Source organism: Botrytis deweyae (genome assembly GCF_014898535.1).
Source record: "Botrytis deweyae strain B1 chromosome Unknown BDEW_047, whole genome shotgun sequence".
In the NCBI taxonomy this organism is placed as follows: Eukaryota; Fungi; Ascomycota; class Leotiomycetes; order Helotiales; family Sclerotiniaceae; genus Botrytis; species Botrytis deweyae.
The window spans coordinates 204,818-221,731 of record NW_024066254.1 but is presented as its reverse complement, the minus strand read 5'-3'; the positions used below and the strand labels follow the sequence as shown (position 1 = coordinate 221,731).

Here is a 16,914-nt window from a genome sequence, read left to right as displayed (position 1 = left end):
ATTCCAATCGTTGTTAACGACAACTCAGCTATGCTACTGCGATTAGCCTGGCACTCGAAATAGTTAGAAGAATAAAGCTATATTAGTGGAGGGGATATGGTCAATAAATTGGTGATTGATGGCGATCAAGAACCCTTTGTTAGCAAGCAATCAACAATCAGCAATGATCGAATCAAACCTTCTCGACGATATACACAACAAAGTTGTCGCCAATTTGGTACCCGGAAACTCAACTGGATTGCACTTGACCGAAGACAAATTAGACAATAAATTTCCTGCCAGTTAGAACGTGCCCCTCATTAGCTTTCGGAAGCACGAGGTCATCGGGGCCAGAGCCATTGCATATACAAAAACATCGCGTTTGAAGAAAAATTGTTCTAGTATTGACAAAGTATCAATCGAACCTCCGTGATACAATACTAGGAGGCGAACATAACAATCGACCTGGCTATCTTGGATAGCTGCGATAGCTGCGATAGCCAGATTAGGCCATCCTTGAGAAGTTTAGCCAAGAATCACTATTTTCAACATCTAAGACTCAATCTAGTAACGTAATTTTGGGACCATAACCTTATCATCCAGCATGCATTGCAGCTGTTACAGCAATCCTCAAGAAACAATAGACGCAGGTAAGGCATTTAATTTATGACAGGATGTCGCAATAGCTTAGGAAGTGTTTTTATGATGACGCTCTTTGGTAAGCTCCCGGTGAGCACTTGAATGTAACGAATAAACTTTGGCGCGCAGAAATGAAGGGTCGTTGCGCCGCGCCGCTAATGGGAACAGGGATTATGTAAGCACTCCGTCATTGACTGTCTCCTCGTAAACATCTTATTTTGTTCATCAAAAACTTATAATACAAATTGATGCGATGTATCTGAAACAGAAGTGAAGATGGGACAATCTCAGTCTGGTACCAGTGATAAACATGTTACGACACAGCAGCTGAGTCATGAACTGGTAAGTTTGCGATTCATGGAAGCTCCCCTCTTGAATCTCCAACCACTTTGGAGAACTTGTAATAATTGCTATTTAAGGCTCGGAAATTCGCAAAACGTTGCTTTACCCCTCTCGAATTGTTCTCATTCCAGGATGTTTTCAAGAGTCTTGCAGATCATCAAGATGGAGTCGCATATCTCAAGGAAGATACCATCGCACGATTCCTGGAGATTCCGGATATACTAGGCGCTTCCCCAATTATATTCCAGATGGTATCCTACCTTGGTGCGTTTCCATTTGGTCAGGATGCGCCAGCAGTCTTGGGATTTGAACAGATGATTATGGTGGTAGTAATCATGACGGAACGATATCAGAGGGTATTGAAGAAGGGCAATAGAGATCGGACAAAGCTACTATTTCGAAGTCTGGCGGTATATGATAGAAGGGAATCTCGCGCGGGAATTGAGAATGAAGAAGATAAGGCGGATACAACGTCTCCGCCAGCAGAAGGAGAGAATGCTGTCAAAAAACATGCAACAGGATTCGCTATCGATGAAGCTATGAATGATGACGATGAAGAGGAAGATGATGATCTTGCTTTAGCTGCACTTGAGTCACTGGATGCCATTGAAGTATTTCGTCACGGAGATCCGCCCATAGCCCAAGCTACGATTCCCTCCGATAATCTAAAAAAATTGATCATGCTACTCCTATTGGTAGCGCCGTTGGGAATCCAAGAGAGTTTAGCTCACCACACCGAAAGACTCGCCCGATCACAATTAGAAAGTCTTCGAAGAACAGCGGACAACATTCTTGCAGCTTTTGTAAATGTGGAAAAATTCCCTGGTGTTAAAATACATCAATTCAACACTGTGATACCCATTTCATTGCCTTTTGTATTTAATGGATTCAATGCTCTATTCGAACACTTCTTGTTCTCCAAGAACATTGATTTCACAAAACGGAAAGATCCTTCAGAAGCACCGCCTCCAACACCTTTGGATGCTGAAATAGATCAGCCTCTTCTTCCACAAATAGGTGAAATACTGGATCTCAATGTTTTGTCGCAACTTTCCTTCTTCCTTCCCGGGGATTCTCTCTTCCGACGTCTTCGACTGCTCTATTCCGGTGGCGATGCTGGATTCTCTATGGGTTCTTTCGAGACAAGAGTCTTCAATTGGCGTGCACCAACTATCCTTTTGGTCGCCGGAAACAGAATTGAAGATTCTCCCACTGGTGGACAGGAAAGGAATTTTGCAGACACATTGCCGCCCAAACGATTTCCCAATAGTGGTAAATCATCCAGAGTTGTCTTTGGAGTCTATCTCTCACAACCTTGGAGACAAACTCATAAAGAGTGTTTTGGAGACACCGACACACTACTTTTCCAGCTCGAACCCGTTCATGAGGTCTTTCACGCTTCGGTAATTAACAAGGATTATGTGGCATTCTCCAAACCTCCATCAGCCCATCCATGTTTATCTTTTGGATGCCCACACCCTAAAACGAAACAGACGGCTGGACTATCTACTCATGTGAATCTTGGCGCTGTATCGTTATATCTAGATTCTTCTTTTGAATTTGGTGTTTTTACACACAACTATTCATCTGGCGGAGGAGCATTCCACAACAGTGAGACCAGACGCACAGATTTTCAAGACCGATTTGAAATCGAAAGTTTAGAAGTCTGGGGTTGTGGAGGCGATGCCGAAGCTCAGAAACAAAAGGAGATGTGGGCCTGGGAAGAAAGAGAAGCGGAGGCGAGGAGAAAGATCAATCTAGGGACTGGTGATATTGATGCCGATAGGGCCTTGTTAGAAATGGCGGGGCTTATTGGAGGGAATAGGAGTGGTGGTTCTATGAATTGATGGGTTAAGTTCGGAGTTTTGGAAAGCATTGAGTAGGAATGGATCGGGATATCTGAAGCATGTATGGCGTGGAAACTTAAACATTTGGAGGGATATGTTCTTGCGAGTTTGGGTAACTTCATTCAAATAATAGATCTGGATTCCAGATACTTTGAATATGAAGAACAATGCATTTTTACTATATAAATGACCCATGACCAATGCTAAGATAAAATCGATAAATGAATGGAGTTTGTACATTTCCCTAGCCCATAAGTTATACATATCCGATAACCATACCAAACACCAAACCTCAATGCTATACTTCCCATATACATCCGTTTTAGTCCGCAATTACTGCATCTCTCATTTCTTTCCCCACACCAAACCACTCATCTGTTCCATGACTCCCCCCTTCGTCTTCTCCCCTTCCTCCACTGGCGCATCCGTTACCACAGCCTTTGGTGCCGGTCTTCCCTCCGCCCTTCTTCTCCTTTCATCCCTCACCCTCCTCATCTCCTTCTCCTCCTCATCTCTGGCCTCTAATTCTCTAATCCAAGCTTCATTCTTCTCTTTAGCTTTTTGCTCCGACAATACTCCCTCAAATTCCTTGCGCTTCTTACGGTCGGAATCCCAGTACATGGATCCGGCAACCATAGCTAGGAGGGTGAAGCCTTGCGCGTAGATACGTGCGCGGAACATGCGTTGAGTGCGGTTGTGGTCGCCGGCTCGGATGGAGCGGGTTGCGCCGACGAGAGCGAGGGAGGTGAGGATACAACCTAGAAGGAGAATTGGTTAGTATAAGAACATTGAGAGGAAGCGGGGGAGAGAGAGATGATGTACCCAGGGGAATGAGAGGCTCTTCTTTAAGACGGCGAGTTAGTTTCTGCCAGCGATTTTCTTCATAGAAATCACTATCAGGCCATTAGCTATGAATGAGTGGAACAAAAAGCTTTCTATAAAAATGGCACATACGTATTGCCATCGAAAGACGACGGCAATGGAGTATTGTTCGACATGTTTATTGATTAATACTTCTTCGCGATGCCAAAGTATTTTATAGATGGTGAATTTGTGAAGTTATTGATGTTCCAAAGCTTTATCAAAAGCTTTGCCCCTCCAAATGCATCGAATCACAATGCAACCTTAGGTCGTGATATCATCGGAATTTAGAGCATCCCTGCAAAAAATAATTGGAGAGTATCAGCTCCGATATCGAAAGGTGGGAATCCAGCAAATAAAACAATATCAAACTTTATGACTCGATTCTCAACAACACCAAAGAAATATACTCAATTGGAAATCAATACATAATTTCCAGTCATGGAGAACGGAACAGGAACAAATGGAGAGAGAACTCCCAATCACCCACGAACTCCGAGTCTGACTTCCTTTTCTTTGACGGAATATTCAGCAAATCCATCACCGCCATCAGAAAGTACAAAATCAAAAGTTAGCAGCATTATTCCGCAGGAATTTATTCTGCCAAATGGATATCCTGATGTGAGTATGCTCAATTGTATTCTAAGAGCTGCAACTGATCAATTGATTAGTATCTACGATTGATCCTCACTTCTCGAGTTTATGAAGTCGTCACTGAGACCCCGCTCACTCCAGCCGTCAACCTCAGCAATCGATTAGAATGCAATGTTCTATTGAAACGCGAAGACCTGCAACCGGTTTTCAGCTTCAAATTGAGAGGCGCATATAACAAAATGGCACATCTAGATCCTAAAGTTAGTTGGAAAGGTGTAGTTGCATGTTCGGCGGGAAATCATGCACAAGGCGTTGCGTATTCGGCGCGCAAACTCAAAATGCCTGCTACGATTGTCATGCCCGAAGGAACACCCAGCATCAAACATCTCAATGTAACTCGATTGGGAGGATCGGTAGTATTGCATGGGCCGGATTTCGATGCTGCAAAGGAGGAGTGTGGAAGATTGGAGAAATTACACGGATTGATCAATATTCCACCGTTTGATGATCCGTATGTTATTGCAGGTCAAGGTACGATTGGTATGGAGCTTCTCAGACAAACGAATATTCATAAGTTGGAGGCTATTTTCTGTTGTGTGGGTGGTGGTGGGTTGATTGCGGGGATTGGTGTTTACGTCAAGCGTATTGCTCCGCATGTGAAAATCATTGGAGTGGAGACTTATGATGCGAATGCTATGGTACAATCTTTGGCAGCTGGGAAGAGAGTGACATTGAAGGAAGTGGGATTGTTCGCCGACGGAGCGGCAGTAAAGAATGTCGGAGAGGAAACATTCAGAATATGTCAAGAAGTCATTGATGATGTTATTCAAGTCACTACGGACGAGACATGCGCAGCTATCAAGGACGTTTTCGAAGACACAAGATCCATTGTCGAACCAGCTGGAGCTCTTGCACTAGCAGGACTCAAGAAATATGTTGCGGCCAACCCATCCCCCGATACTTCTCGAAATCTTGTAGCTATTGCTTCTGGAGCAAACATGAACTTCGACCGTCTGAGATTCGTTGCCGAGCGTGCAGCTCTTGGAGAACGCAAAGAAGCTCTTCTTAGTGTCAGCATTCCTGAAATTCCTGGCGCCTTTTCTGAACTCATCAAAGCCGTCATGCCACATGCCGTCACCGAATTCTCTTACCGATATGCCACCGATGAAGTAGCAAACGTACTCATTGGTATTTCTCTAACCTCTCCTGCATCGCAAAGAGACGAAGAGCTTCAATCTCTCCTCAATCGCATCTCATCCAGTGGTATGTCACCTACTGATCTCTCCGGCGACGAACTTGCCAAATCCCATATTCGCTACCTAGTGGGTGGACGTTCAGGAGTACCAAACGAACGACTCTACATGTTCAACTTCCCTGAAAGACCAGGTGCGCTTGAGAAATTCCTCACTACTTTGAGACCGAGATTCAACATAAGTCTTTTCCAATACCGTAATGCCGGAAGTGATATCGGAAAGATTCTGACGGGTATTCTGTGTCCGGATGATGAGGTCAAGGATTTGGAGAGATTTTTGAGGGAAATCGGATATCCTTGGACGGATTGTACAGATTCGCAAGTCTTTAAGACGTTTTTGAGATCGTAAATTCTGATTTATGGGAAAATTGAAGGATTATGATGATGAGAGATGCATGAGCGGTGAATATTTACCATTTATGGGCGGAATTATGCATTATATTAGCTCGGCGTTTTTGGGTAGTTCGTTGTAGACAAAAGTCATTGGCCATGGCGATGACTTTATGGCGTTGCATAGATTATAATCAAAGATATCGTAGATTTCGTATGAGGTTCTTTGGTGACTGAATTTTCAAATTGGTGTAGATAGATACTTGAGGAAAGAGAATTCTTTTCTCGACGCGGGACTGGCCAGGAATTGAAGCCTCACCGGGAGTCTTCTGTTCAAAACTCGACTCTGTGAACTTCATTTTGAGTCTGCCATCAGTCTTTTCGAAAACATTCCTCCACGGAAGGAAAAGAGAGCAGTGATGAAATGATTGTCAAAATCTTATTGTGAGGTTGGAAATCAAGAAATGATTTATCCTCTTACCGTCTGGTAGAAGATAATCACATGCCACGCCCACCTTTGAATCCGCAACTTCCTCTTTAGTCGCATACTTGTATCTGTCTCCATATTGTCACCCAATTTATACAGGAAAGAGCGAAAAACAACGATCTGCAATAAACTATTGCAGCCCAATCCAATCCAATCGAGTTCAATGTAGTACAACATGATACCTTCATCACACAACGTCGAATGAAACATTCCTTATCTCTTTCAAAGTTAAAACGCACGCATGTATGGTGATAAAAAACCACCCTTACTTCCACCCTTCCACTAGCAGTCTCCTATTCTGCTAAGTAGGATAGAAAAATAGAACATAATGCATCCTCTCGCTTTCTTCTTCGTAGGATATCTCATACTCTTTATAACCGCCAATTTACATTCTCTCTACGATACATGGACCTCTTCAACCCTCTACTGCGTCCGCGAGCCATATACCATTACTACTCTTTCTCCTAATACTCCTAATCCGAGATGTTTCCGCGTTAGAATCGATGTGATAACGGAAATTCTTGAAAGAGTACCAAGTGCAGAGGAGGGCGAAAAAATTGTTTGGTTGAATGGATATGTGTTGCCTGGGATTATTGAATCGCATGGGCATATTTTGCAGTATGGAGAAATGCTCGAGAGTGTGAGCTTATATGAGGCAGAAAGTGTGGATGATGTGAAGAGCAGGATTAAAGAATGGTTGGGAAGACACGAAGGAGAAGGTTATGGGAGCAGGGAGAAGTGGATTAGGGGGGTGGGATGGGATCAAGCTCATTTTGGAGGTGTGATGCCGACAGCGGTATGAATTCATATTTTATTTATTCTATCTGGTAAAGGATTCTGCTGATGGAATTTCTAGGAACAACTTGCTGAAGACCCGGAGCTGAAAGATTTGTATATCATGCTCGATAGAGTTGATATACATTGTGTGTGGACTTCAGAAAAGGTCCTCTCTCTTCTTCCGGATCCTCTACCGGAATCACCTCCGGGTGGAGAAATCATTACGAATCCTGGACCTGGTGTCTTTTGCGACAACGCAATGGATAACTACATCTATCCTCTCGCACCTAAGCCAGACGCATCTCAAAAAGTACGCTGGCTTAAAACCGCAATGGATGAGTTGAATAAAGTAGGTATCACGGCTATGAGTGACGCTGGTATGCGAATGGAAGATGTGAAGATATTGCAAGAGTTGGCTAGAAGAGATGAACTGACTGTTAGAATTCGTGTTATGGCTGAGTGTGATGAGAGAAACACTTTCTGTCATCAAGAGTTGCGAACGGTGAAAGTGATAAGAGATGGATCTGGTGGAGGTGATATGCTATTATTTGGAGGGATCAAACTCTTTGCGGATGGAGCTTTAGGCTCTTGGGGTGCGGCATTGTTGGAACCATATTCAGATAAACCTGAGACTAGTGGAATGATGTTGATCAACGAGACTGAATTAACGGAAGTTGTTAAGAAGGTATTTACTACTTCACTTCTCTTCTGTGCATAAGACTAACTGATTCTTCGAGTTTTACGAATGGGACTACCAAATCAATATCCATGCTATCGGCGATCGGGCCAACAGAGCTGCCATCAATGCATTCGAAGCTGTTTTAGGAGCTGATTGCCATGGTTGCAACCAAGAAAAGAGGCTAAGAATTGAGCATGCTCAAATTATAGTACGTTCCATATCAAAACTTGATGCTTTTCTAACACACTTCGCAGCATCCCGACGACCAAATACGCATTGCAAATATGGGCATTCTTCCCAGCATTCAGCCAACACACGCTACATCTGATATGGCTTATGCATCATCCCGTCTCGGAGAGGAACGACTTTCCAATTTCGCTTATCGCATGCGTTCGTTCTTTCCTTCTGTTCATAACAACACATCAACATATCCTGGGCCAGTCCTCGGTTCTGACTTTCCAGTTGAACCACCGAATCCTTTCCATGGTATCTATGCCGCAGTAACTCGTCTCAATCCTAAAACTGGGACTTCACCCTCAGGAAAAGAAGGTTGGTATCCGGAAGAAAGTCTTAGTATTGAACAGGCAGTTCATGGTTTTACGCGCAACGCGGCTTGGGGTTGGAATTTGGAAAATAAGACCGGAGCCATTGAGATTGGGAAGTGGGCGGATTGGATTGTGGTTGATAGGGATGTGATGGGGATGGAAGGGCAAGAGGTAGAGGGACTGAGAAACTTGAAGGTGTTAGGGACGTGGGTTAAGGGGAAAAATGTTTGGGCAATGGAGGAGAAAAGAGTTATGGAACTTGATCAGCTTTATCAGAAGGGTGATAGAGTTTGGATTGGTCTGGCAAGGTTGGCAAGGAGTTTGACGAGAGGGATTAGGGAAATGTTGGTTTGGGGGAGAAAATTGGAACTTTAGAAAATAGTTTGGAAGTAGAGAGGTGGGATGTACGGGATTAATTGCCATGGATGAGGAGCGTGTGTAGATTGAGGGAAAACTGTATCGGTAGGAAGAAAGGGCAGAAGATGATCAGGAAAGGAGAGAGCCCCCCGAAAGGTGAATAGATAGCATTAGAAGTCCGTCCTAGAAAATCAATAACCTAGATAGAATACATACCCGATGAAACACATTTTGACATTTCTCACTTGTGGATTTGGAGCTAGAGATTAATCAATTAATTTATTCTTGTGTCAAAGAACCGGTCTAATAAGACTATTTGTTTGGTATGCGTAAATCGATTTGGAAAGAATCTAAGAATGCAGATCTCCATAATACTCCATTCCTGAAAATATTATACGCCGACCATTTGACCCATCTTAGCACCAGGAAATCATCAAATCATCGCTCACCATAAAATCTAGAACGCAAACCAATATTCACAGCACAGCATAGGCACTAGCATAACTCACCGAACCATCATCCACCCTCGTAACTTCATTACTCCGTTCATACCTCACGAATTTGAATTTCCCCTTTTTCTCATCTAAATTCTTATCCTCCTTCACTTTCTCAATCGCAGCCATTATCACTCCAATCGGATGTCTCCCACAGACCGTATTTCCTGTCTCTTCCAGATTATCCAGAAACTCTTGATGCACGCCCCCGGAAATAGCATCCATAGATAATTGATCTAGGCGACCTATGCTCTCATGAATCGGTGGTTGCGTCGGTGCTTTATCCCGGCGCGAAAGTGAGTACCCGCCGGATTTATCGCGGGCTTCGGAAGATGGACTCGCGGGGAGATAGTATGTGTATTGGAAGCGGGGACCCCAGTGGCAGAAATCGGAGGAGATGATGAAGATGTTGGAGGGGTCGGAGAGGTAGGGTGCGAGCAGGGAGCCGAATTTTCGTTCGGTGGTAGGGTTGGTGTTGCCGACGAGGATGGGTATTAGAGGGGGGAAGGATGAGGGGGAGGGGAAGTTGAGAGAGAGAAGTTTGTAGATGTAGGGGAGATGCATTTCTAGAGAGTGCTCGGTTTCGTCTTGATCGGTGGACATTTTTTTGAATTCCCCTGTGGCGGATAGTTCTTGCACGAGAGCGGTGTCGATGTTTAGATCTCCCAAGGGAGTGGCATATTTGGAGTGTTTGGATAGTGCACATTCAGTGAGGTACCAAGCGTGAGAGGGCCCGAGGAGGAAAATTCGTTTTGCGGTGGAGAGGTCGAGGGTTGCGTAGGCCCAGGCGGCGGCGGGTCCGGAATAGGAATATCCTGCGTGGCTTTAATTTGTTAGAGAGTTTTGACGAGGGAATATGGGGGTAGCTCACGGTGCAATGATGACTCGAGCACCGGGAACGGGTAGTTTTGTGTCGGAAATAGTGGAGGGGACTTGGGATAGCCAGTTGTCGAGTTCCGAGGATAGCTTGCTCGGATTCGATGTATACCACGAGCCGGCGTGGCTGGCTTCTCGAGTACTGCCCATATTGTTCTGACTGGTTGTGGTGGTAGGTTTTTGGGTATGTTTGTTGTGAGGTTCTAGAATGATGATGTTGTTGTTGATGTGATATGATATGATACGGTCATCGTGAGGTGTGGGGGTGAATGGCGGGGTACCTAGCTAAGCTTAACCTTACTATTTGGATTCCCGAAGTTCAGGCGGTGCAACACTAAGCTTCGTCTTCCTTCTCATATGCATGTGGAGCGGTGTCTTCTTAATTTTTTGATGGCGACATGAGGAAATGCATCGTTCTATTCTTCCACAAACATTGCTGTTTGACTACGTGGAATTATAAAGCTTCTCGACTTTATTGCATTCCAAAGTCAATCTAATGCTTGCTTGGTACGCGTCGTCCTTTGTCAAGCCCGTTTCTTCGGGTGTACACATCCTTAAAACTCTGAGGCTCTCGATGTGTTTGCGCGGCTCTTAGCGGTCAACACGCGTTTAGTGACGACGATGTGATGTTCGGGCTTGCGAGATCGAATAGGAGAATAATGATATATGTCCATTATCTTGGCGTGCATATCTCTACATTGATTCTTCCTAGGCAACAATGTCAGTCGGAACCACATCAAAAATTGATCTGCTGTCATAGCGAATCTTCATGTCGAGATGACTCTTAATCACGGAATCGGAATAGAGCTTACTTATTGTTCTCCCACTTCGGTGTTCAACTCCGATCATGGCTGATGACACATCATGGCATGGATGCCATGGGCTAGCTTTCCATCTGCAAGGGTCCTCGATAAGCAGTCGTTTATATATGTTATTACTCTCTTTTTGTTCACCTCAATTTTGTGCTTTGAAACATCAATCACGAACTGGAAATCATGTCAAGTAACACTTCCAGTCTTAATATCTCTATCAATGACTTCGGTCCAGCCAAGTCTGTGGGATTTGACTTTACTCCACTATTCGAAGATGTAATTCTCTCAATTGTGCCGTCAGTCATCTTACTTCTCTTACTCCCGATTCGAATATGGATGCTTCGTGGTCAACCTCGAAAAGTTAATTCGAGCTTTTTGCATAGCAATAAATTGGTATGATATGATTTTTCAAGCGAGATAATATGGAGACTAATCTTACCACAGCTGTTCTTGGGAGTTTTCACAATCATGCAAACGGCTTATTTAGCTATGAATGTCACAACGTCAACATTGAAGACACGTGCAACAATACCTGCTGCAGCTCTTCTACTTGTAGATGCCCTCGGCTTGTTTGCTTTATCACATATTGAGCATCTCCACTCTGTCAGACCATCTGCTCTCATCAATGTATGGCTTTTGCTCACGTTGCCTTTCGATATGGCGAGGGCAAGGTCACTTTGGTTAGTTCATGCAAATAATCCAACTGCTGCAGTATTCACTAGTGCTCTTGGCGTTAAAATTATGGTCATCATCGCCGAAGCGGTGGAAAAGCGTCACATTCTACTTGACAGATATCGAAACGCATCACCAGAGACTACTAGTGGTATTTATAGTCGCAGCTTCTTTTGGTGGTTGAATACCCTCATGACCACAGGTTTCCAACGGGTTATAAAAAACGAAGACCTATATCCCATTGGTGAGGAAATGAGCTCACATTACTTGTACTCCCGAGCAAGGAGCACATGGGATGCAAGCAATCAAACCGGATCTTATTCTTTGCTTTGGTCAACCTTGAAAGCCACACGTGGAGCATTTACTCTTGGGATTGTACCACGACTTTGCACAACTGGTTTCAAATATGCACAACCTTTCTTACTAGAAAGAACCGTTGGTTTCGCGAACGACGAAACCCAGCCTGATAGTATAGGATGGAGTTTGACTGGAGCATTTGGTCTTGTCTTCTTAGGTTTGGCTGTTTTCAATGGAGCCTATTACCACATGGCATATCGTTTCAACACGGCTGTACGCGGCTCATTAGTAAGCTTGATATATGCAAAAACCGTCGACTTGAGTATTACTGCTCTTGATGAATCGGTTGCCGTCACTTTGATGGCAAATGACACAAGTAAGAGATCTTTCTCCAATGTTGTAAACATTGCTTACTTTCTATTACAGGCACAATTTGTGAAGGATTCACAAATATACACGAACTTTGGGCTGTTCCTATAGAACTAGGCATCGCAATGTATTTGCTTTATCGGCAACTTGGTTTGCCTTTCTTGGCTCCTTTCTCCATTGCCTTGTTGTGCACAGCAGGCATTCTTCTTATGGCAAATTGGATGGGCAACGCACAAAAGATTTGGATCAGAGGTATCCAAACGCGCATCGATATAACAACTTCTATGCTAGGGTCTATGAAGGTCAGCTCTCTTACTACTCTTCGTGCATAACTTGCTAAAAGCCTACACAGGCTGTAAAAATGTTAGGATTTACCGACTCTCTTACTACCATGGTCCAATCTCTTCGTGTGAAAGAAGTATACCTTTCTCAATTATTCAGAAGGCTTCTGTGTGGTCGTGTTTTCCTAGGTATAGTGTTTTATGTCAGTCACCTGAAACCACCATCTAATTTGTGGTCTAGCAAACAGCACTGGTATCATAGCGCCGCTAGTTACATTCACAGTATTTGTGATTTCAGCCAATGTTACCGGTCGTACATTGAGCACCTCGACAGCGTACACCTCGCTATCTCTTATTGCCCTCTTGGCAGACCCAATGAATACTCTGGTGAGGACAATACCTCAAATTAATTCTGCTGTTGCTTGTTTTGAAAGAATTCAAACTTTCATGTTATCGGATGCACGAAAAGACCACCGTTTGCCATTGGTAGGATCTCAATCATCAGAAGCTACCAGCGATTCGAGTCAATGTATCGAGTTGAAAGATATGTCAACTGTGATACATCCTTCGGCAATGATTATTGCCCAGAATGCTAGCTTTGCTTGGAGTCAGGACGCTCTTCCTGTGATAAATAACTTCAGCTTTACCCTACCATGTTCTCAATCACTTTTCATCATTGGTCCGGTAGGCTGCGGAAAGAGTACGCTACTCAAAGGGTTACTTGGTGAAACTCCTTCGTCAAAGGGCTTCATCTATGCCAAGACCGCTAGAACGGCGTATGTTGAACAAAGTCCATGGATTCAGAATGGGACCATCCAAGACAACATTTTAGGTCCATCAATCTTTGACTCGCCTTGGTATGATCAGGTTGTTCGAGCTTGCGCTTTGGAACATGACATCGCGATCTTGCCTAATGGAAGTGGTGAGCTCTTCTCAGTTAATGCCATTTTTATCTCTTTTCAATGTCTTGCTTTTCCTTTTCATATAGTAGCGCGGTTTAATACTTCTCTTCTACTGTCTTCTCAAGACTTGAGAATTCAAATGCACTGACGATACAATAGCTACTCGTGTGGGAAGTGGAGGTATCTCACTAAGCGGCGGTCAAAAACAACGACTCGCACTTGCAAGAGCCGTTTACGCCAAAAACGAATTTATCATTCTTGACGACGTATTTTCTGGGCTTGATCCAGAAACAGAAGAGCAAGTTTTCAAAAGACTTTTTGGAAAACAAGGACTCTTTCAAGAAATGGGAACCACTATTATTCTTGTCACTCATGCAGTCCACAGATTAGCATATTCAGATTACATCATCGCATTGGATCAATCAAGCCAGATCATCGAACAGGGTGCCTTTGATTACTTAAAGACTAGTGGCGGCTATGTAGAGAATTTGGATGCTCGGCATAGATCAGAGGAACGTGACTCTGAAGAAGTTGATGCAAAGGCGACGACCCAGAAACAAAGTCCATTCGCAACTGTCGAAAATGATGATCTCATGAATGGAGTAGCAGATTTGAATCGACAAACTGGGGATGCTTCAGTATACCAATATTATTTTGCCTCCATCGGATGGGTACCGACTGGAGTCTTTTTCCTTCTTGTCTTGATATTTGGAGCAGCATCGAAATTACCGGAAATTGCTTTAACTTACTGGACTCGAGCTGTCGCCGTTGAAGGTAATAAAGCAAACCCATACTGGCTTGGAATATATGGAATGCTATCTGCTATTGCCATGCTTGGATTCGTGGCAAGCATTTCCCATTTGATGTTATATATGATGCCGAAAAGTGCAAAAGTCCTTCACCAAAGATTGTTGGATTCCGTGATGGGAGCGCCTCTTTCTTTCTTCACCGCCACAGATACTGGGACGACTACGAATAGGTATGTACTTGGGTTGTGTTATCGGAATCTTGCTAACTTCGGCTCAGATTCAGTCAAGACATGTCTATAATTGATGGAGACCTTCCCTATGCATTGGTTGATCTCTCATTGTCCATTGTGCAAGCATCAATGGGAGCTATTCTAATGTCTCTATCTGCGGGGTATTTCGCTGCAACTATTCCGGTCATCGGTCTAACAGTATGGGGCAAGTCAACACACACCTTCTTATATTAATTATTGCTGATCGGGAAACAGTGCTGCAAAAATTCTATCTCAGGACATCTCGGCAAATGCGACTCTTAGACCTCGAAGCAAAATCCCCTTTGTACTCCCATTTTATCGAAACCCTTAGTGGTCTAACTACCATCCGAGCTTTCGGTTGGACCGAAAAGTTTCGCGAGCAAAATCTTGCGTTTTTAGACACATCTCAGAAGCCCTATTACCTCCTATTCTGTATTCAACGCTGGTTGGGTCTTGTCCTTGATCTTCTCGTTACAGCCCTTGCAGTAATTCTCATGGTGCTCATTGTCAAACTTCGCACCGACATTAGTCCGGGCTATGTTGGTCTTGCTCTGCTGAACGTTATGACTTTCAACCAATCACTTACTCTAATCATCAAGGAATGGACCCTTATGGAGACAGCCGTTGGGGCAGTCTCTCGTCTCAAAAGTTTCGCAGCAACAACTGTAAGCGAGAACTTACCATCCGAAGTCGAATCTGTGCCAGAAAATTGGCCAGCATTCGGAGCCATCGAATTCAAAAATGTAAAAGCGTCCTACACCCCGACATCCGTTCCGGTAATCCATGATCTCAACCTTTCTATAAAACCTGGAGAGAAAATCGGAATCTGTGGTAGAAGTGGAAGTGGTAAAAGTTCTCTCATCGCAGCGCTCTTTCGCATGTTGGAACTTCATCCTGGAAGTTCAATTCTTATTGATGGTATAGATATTAGCGCAATTCCTCGACAAACAGTACGGGCACGCTTGAATGCTGTTCCTCAGGATCCCTTTTTCCTACGCAGTACTATTCGCACAAATGCCGATCCGTATAATGTTCACACTGACCTTCAAATAATCTCCGCGCTAGAAAAAGTACAACTCTGGTCTCTTATTTCGTCTAAAGGAGGATTAGACGCGCAACTTGATACCGAATTCTTCTCACACGGTCAACGGCAATTATTCTGTCTAGCGAGAGCCATTCTAAGAGGAGGAAGAATTATTGTGTTGGATGAAGCGACGAGCAGTGTGGATAGCGAAACGGATAAATTGATGCAGAGGGTTATTAGGGAGGTCTTTGAGGGGTGTACGATTCTGGCTGTTGCGCATCGATTGGATACAATTGCGGATTTTGACCGCATTGTATTGTTGGGGAAGGGAGAGGTGGTAGAGAGTGGACGATTTGGGGAGTTAATGGAGAGGGAGGGCGCGTTTAGGGAATTGTATGACTCATGATTTGGAGGAGGGAGTGATTTCATGACTTTAGTCGACCGGGTCTATAGCCGCTAGAGATACGATAGTTAGAGGTTAGTTAGGGAGGCGAACAGGTAAGAATTCCCGACGTGGGATTTCCAACAGTTAGATACGTCACCTCCACCCGATGGAACGTCCATACTCGGAAATCGTTATCAGTGGTTTCGGGAGGCTTCGGATAAGGCGCAATTTAGAAAGTAATTATACTTTGTACATTAAATTGCTTATGACTTGCATACATACGGCAGGAACAGCTCTATGTGATGGACTCTGAAGACTACGGTTGAGGCGTTATGCAGAGGAAATCATCCGTTGGATTCGTCACCGAATTGTTAATATCATGATCATCGTCGGTGTCTTATCAGTGAAGTTGTATATGAAGTTGTACGGAGTACATATGTGAATTGCAAGAACACCGATAGCCTGATAATTCATGAGATGGTACAGTATTAGGGATCCGCATTCGTCAAGTCATCCAATGAATTTAGTGTATTGTTGATTTCAAAATTTAAGAGAGATTAGAACACCGATAAACAAGTCTGAGTGCCAATCAGAAGCGAGAAATGAAGGGGCTTGATTTTCGAGGCGTTGGTAGAGATTAAAAGCATCTCCTCTTAATCTGAAAAGCAATAATTAATCCAAATTGATTTCAATGAAATTGTAAAGCCTCATTATTTGACATTCTTTGATTCTCATTAAAAGACTTCGAAAAATTCTTCAACTGTAAAATGAGGTACAGAATGCGCGTTGGTGTCAAATCTCGACGTCGTTTCATATCCATGCAAATGCGATTGTTGATTGTTAGGATTGTTAGGCGATGAGGTTTGGTATTTACAAAATTGTTTCCTTAAATATCTGTGCGGGTTGATATCTGATATCAATGAGGGCCCTGCTGTTTCGATAAAGTTTGATAGATTAGATAGGCATAATAATGTAGGTCGGTCTCGCCGGATTCTGCGTGGGGAGCATTGTTGATCCAGTCTGTTATCAGTGTTTGCCCGTTAAGTGGATACGAGGTTTGAGTTGGGGAAGAGACGAAGAAGCTCCACTGATAGATAATGGCGGGTTGAAAAG

The 16,914-nt window shown here is 43.7% G+C and overlaps 6 protein-coding genes across 6 annotated transcripts; 4 read left to right on the top strand and 2 right to left on the bottom strand.

Annotated features, from left to right (window-relative positions):
* Nucleotides 1-894: 894 nt before the first annotated feature.
* On the top strand, nucleotides 895-2,807 carry EAE98_011390 (uncharacterized protein; the record flags this gene model as incomplete). The annotated part of the gene is made up of 2 exons (XM_038959012.1): nucleotides 895-960; nucleotides 1,038-2,807. The coding sequence occupies 2 exons, from the start codon at nucleotides 895-897 to the stop codon at nucleotides 2,805-2,807; spliced, it is 1,836 nt and encodes a 611-aa protein (XP_038804691.1).
* A 345-nt stretch (nucleotides 2,808-3,152) lies between these two features.
* EAE98_011389 (uncharacterized protein) lies at nucleotides 3,153-3,805 on the bottom strand (the record flags this gene model as incomplete). Its single annotated transcript, XM_038959011.1, has 3 exons — nucleotides 3,153-3,565; nucleotides 3,630-3,700; nucleotides 3,762-3,805. 3 exons carry the CDS (start codon nucleotides 3,803-3,805, stop codon nucleotides 3,153-3,155), a joined length of 528 nt encoding a protein of 175 aa, XP_038804690.1.
* Nucleotides 3,806-4,109: 304 nt separating this feature from the next.
* EAE98_011388 (uncharacterized protein) lies at nucleotides 4,110-5,863 on the top strand (the record flags this gene model as incomplete). The annotated part of the gene is made up of 2 exons (XM_038959010.1): nucleotides 4,110-4,289; nucleotides 4,340-5,863. 2 exons carry the CDS (start codon nucleotides 4,110-4,112, stop codon nucleotides 5,861-5,863), a joined length of 1,704 nt encoding a protein of 567 aa, XP_038804689.1.
* A 796-nt stretch (nucleotides 5,864-6,659) lies between these two features.
* On the top strand, nucleotides 6,660-8,707 carry EAE98_011387 (uncharacterized protein; the record flags this gene model as incomplete). The annotated part of the gene is made up of 4 exons (XM_038959009.1): nucleotides 6,660-7,127; nucleotides 7,188-7,793; nucleotides 7,846-7,995; nucleotides 8,042-8,707. The coding sequence occupies 4 exons, from the start codon at nucleotides 6,660-6,662 to the stop codon at nucleotides 8,705-8,707; spliced, it is 1,890 nt and encodes a 629-aa protein (XP_038804688.1).
* Nucleotides 8,708-9,165: 458 nt separating this feature from the next.
* EAE98_011386 (uncharacterized protein) lies at nucleotides 9,166-10,209 on the bottom strand (the record flags this gene model as incomplete). Its single annotated transcript, XM_038959008.1, has 2 exons — nucleotides 9,166-10,006; nucleotides 10,055-10,209. 2 exons carry the CDS (start codon nucleotides 10,207-10,209, stop codon nucleotides 9,166-9,168), a joined length of 996 nt encoding a protein of 331 aa, XP_038804687.1.
* Nucleotides 10,210-11,054: 845 nt separating this feature from the next.
* On the top strand, nucleotides 11,055-15,822 carry EAE98_011385 (uncharacterized protein; the record flags this gene model as incomplete). The annotated part of the gene is made up of 8 exons (XM_038959007.1): nucleotides 11,055-11,264; nucleotides 11,316-12,216; nucleotides 12,267-12,511; nucleotides 12,562-12,679; nucleotides 12,732-13,412; nucleotides 13,552-14,371; nucleotides 14,419-14,576; nucleotides 14,627-15,822. 8 exons carry the CDS (start codon nucleotides 11,055-11,057, stop codon nucleotides 15,820-15,822), a joined length of 4,329 nt encoding a protein of 1,442 aa, XP_038804686.1.
* Nucleotides 15,823-16,914: the final 1,092 nt, after the last annotated feature.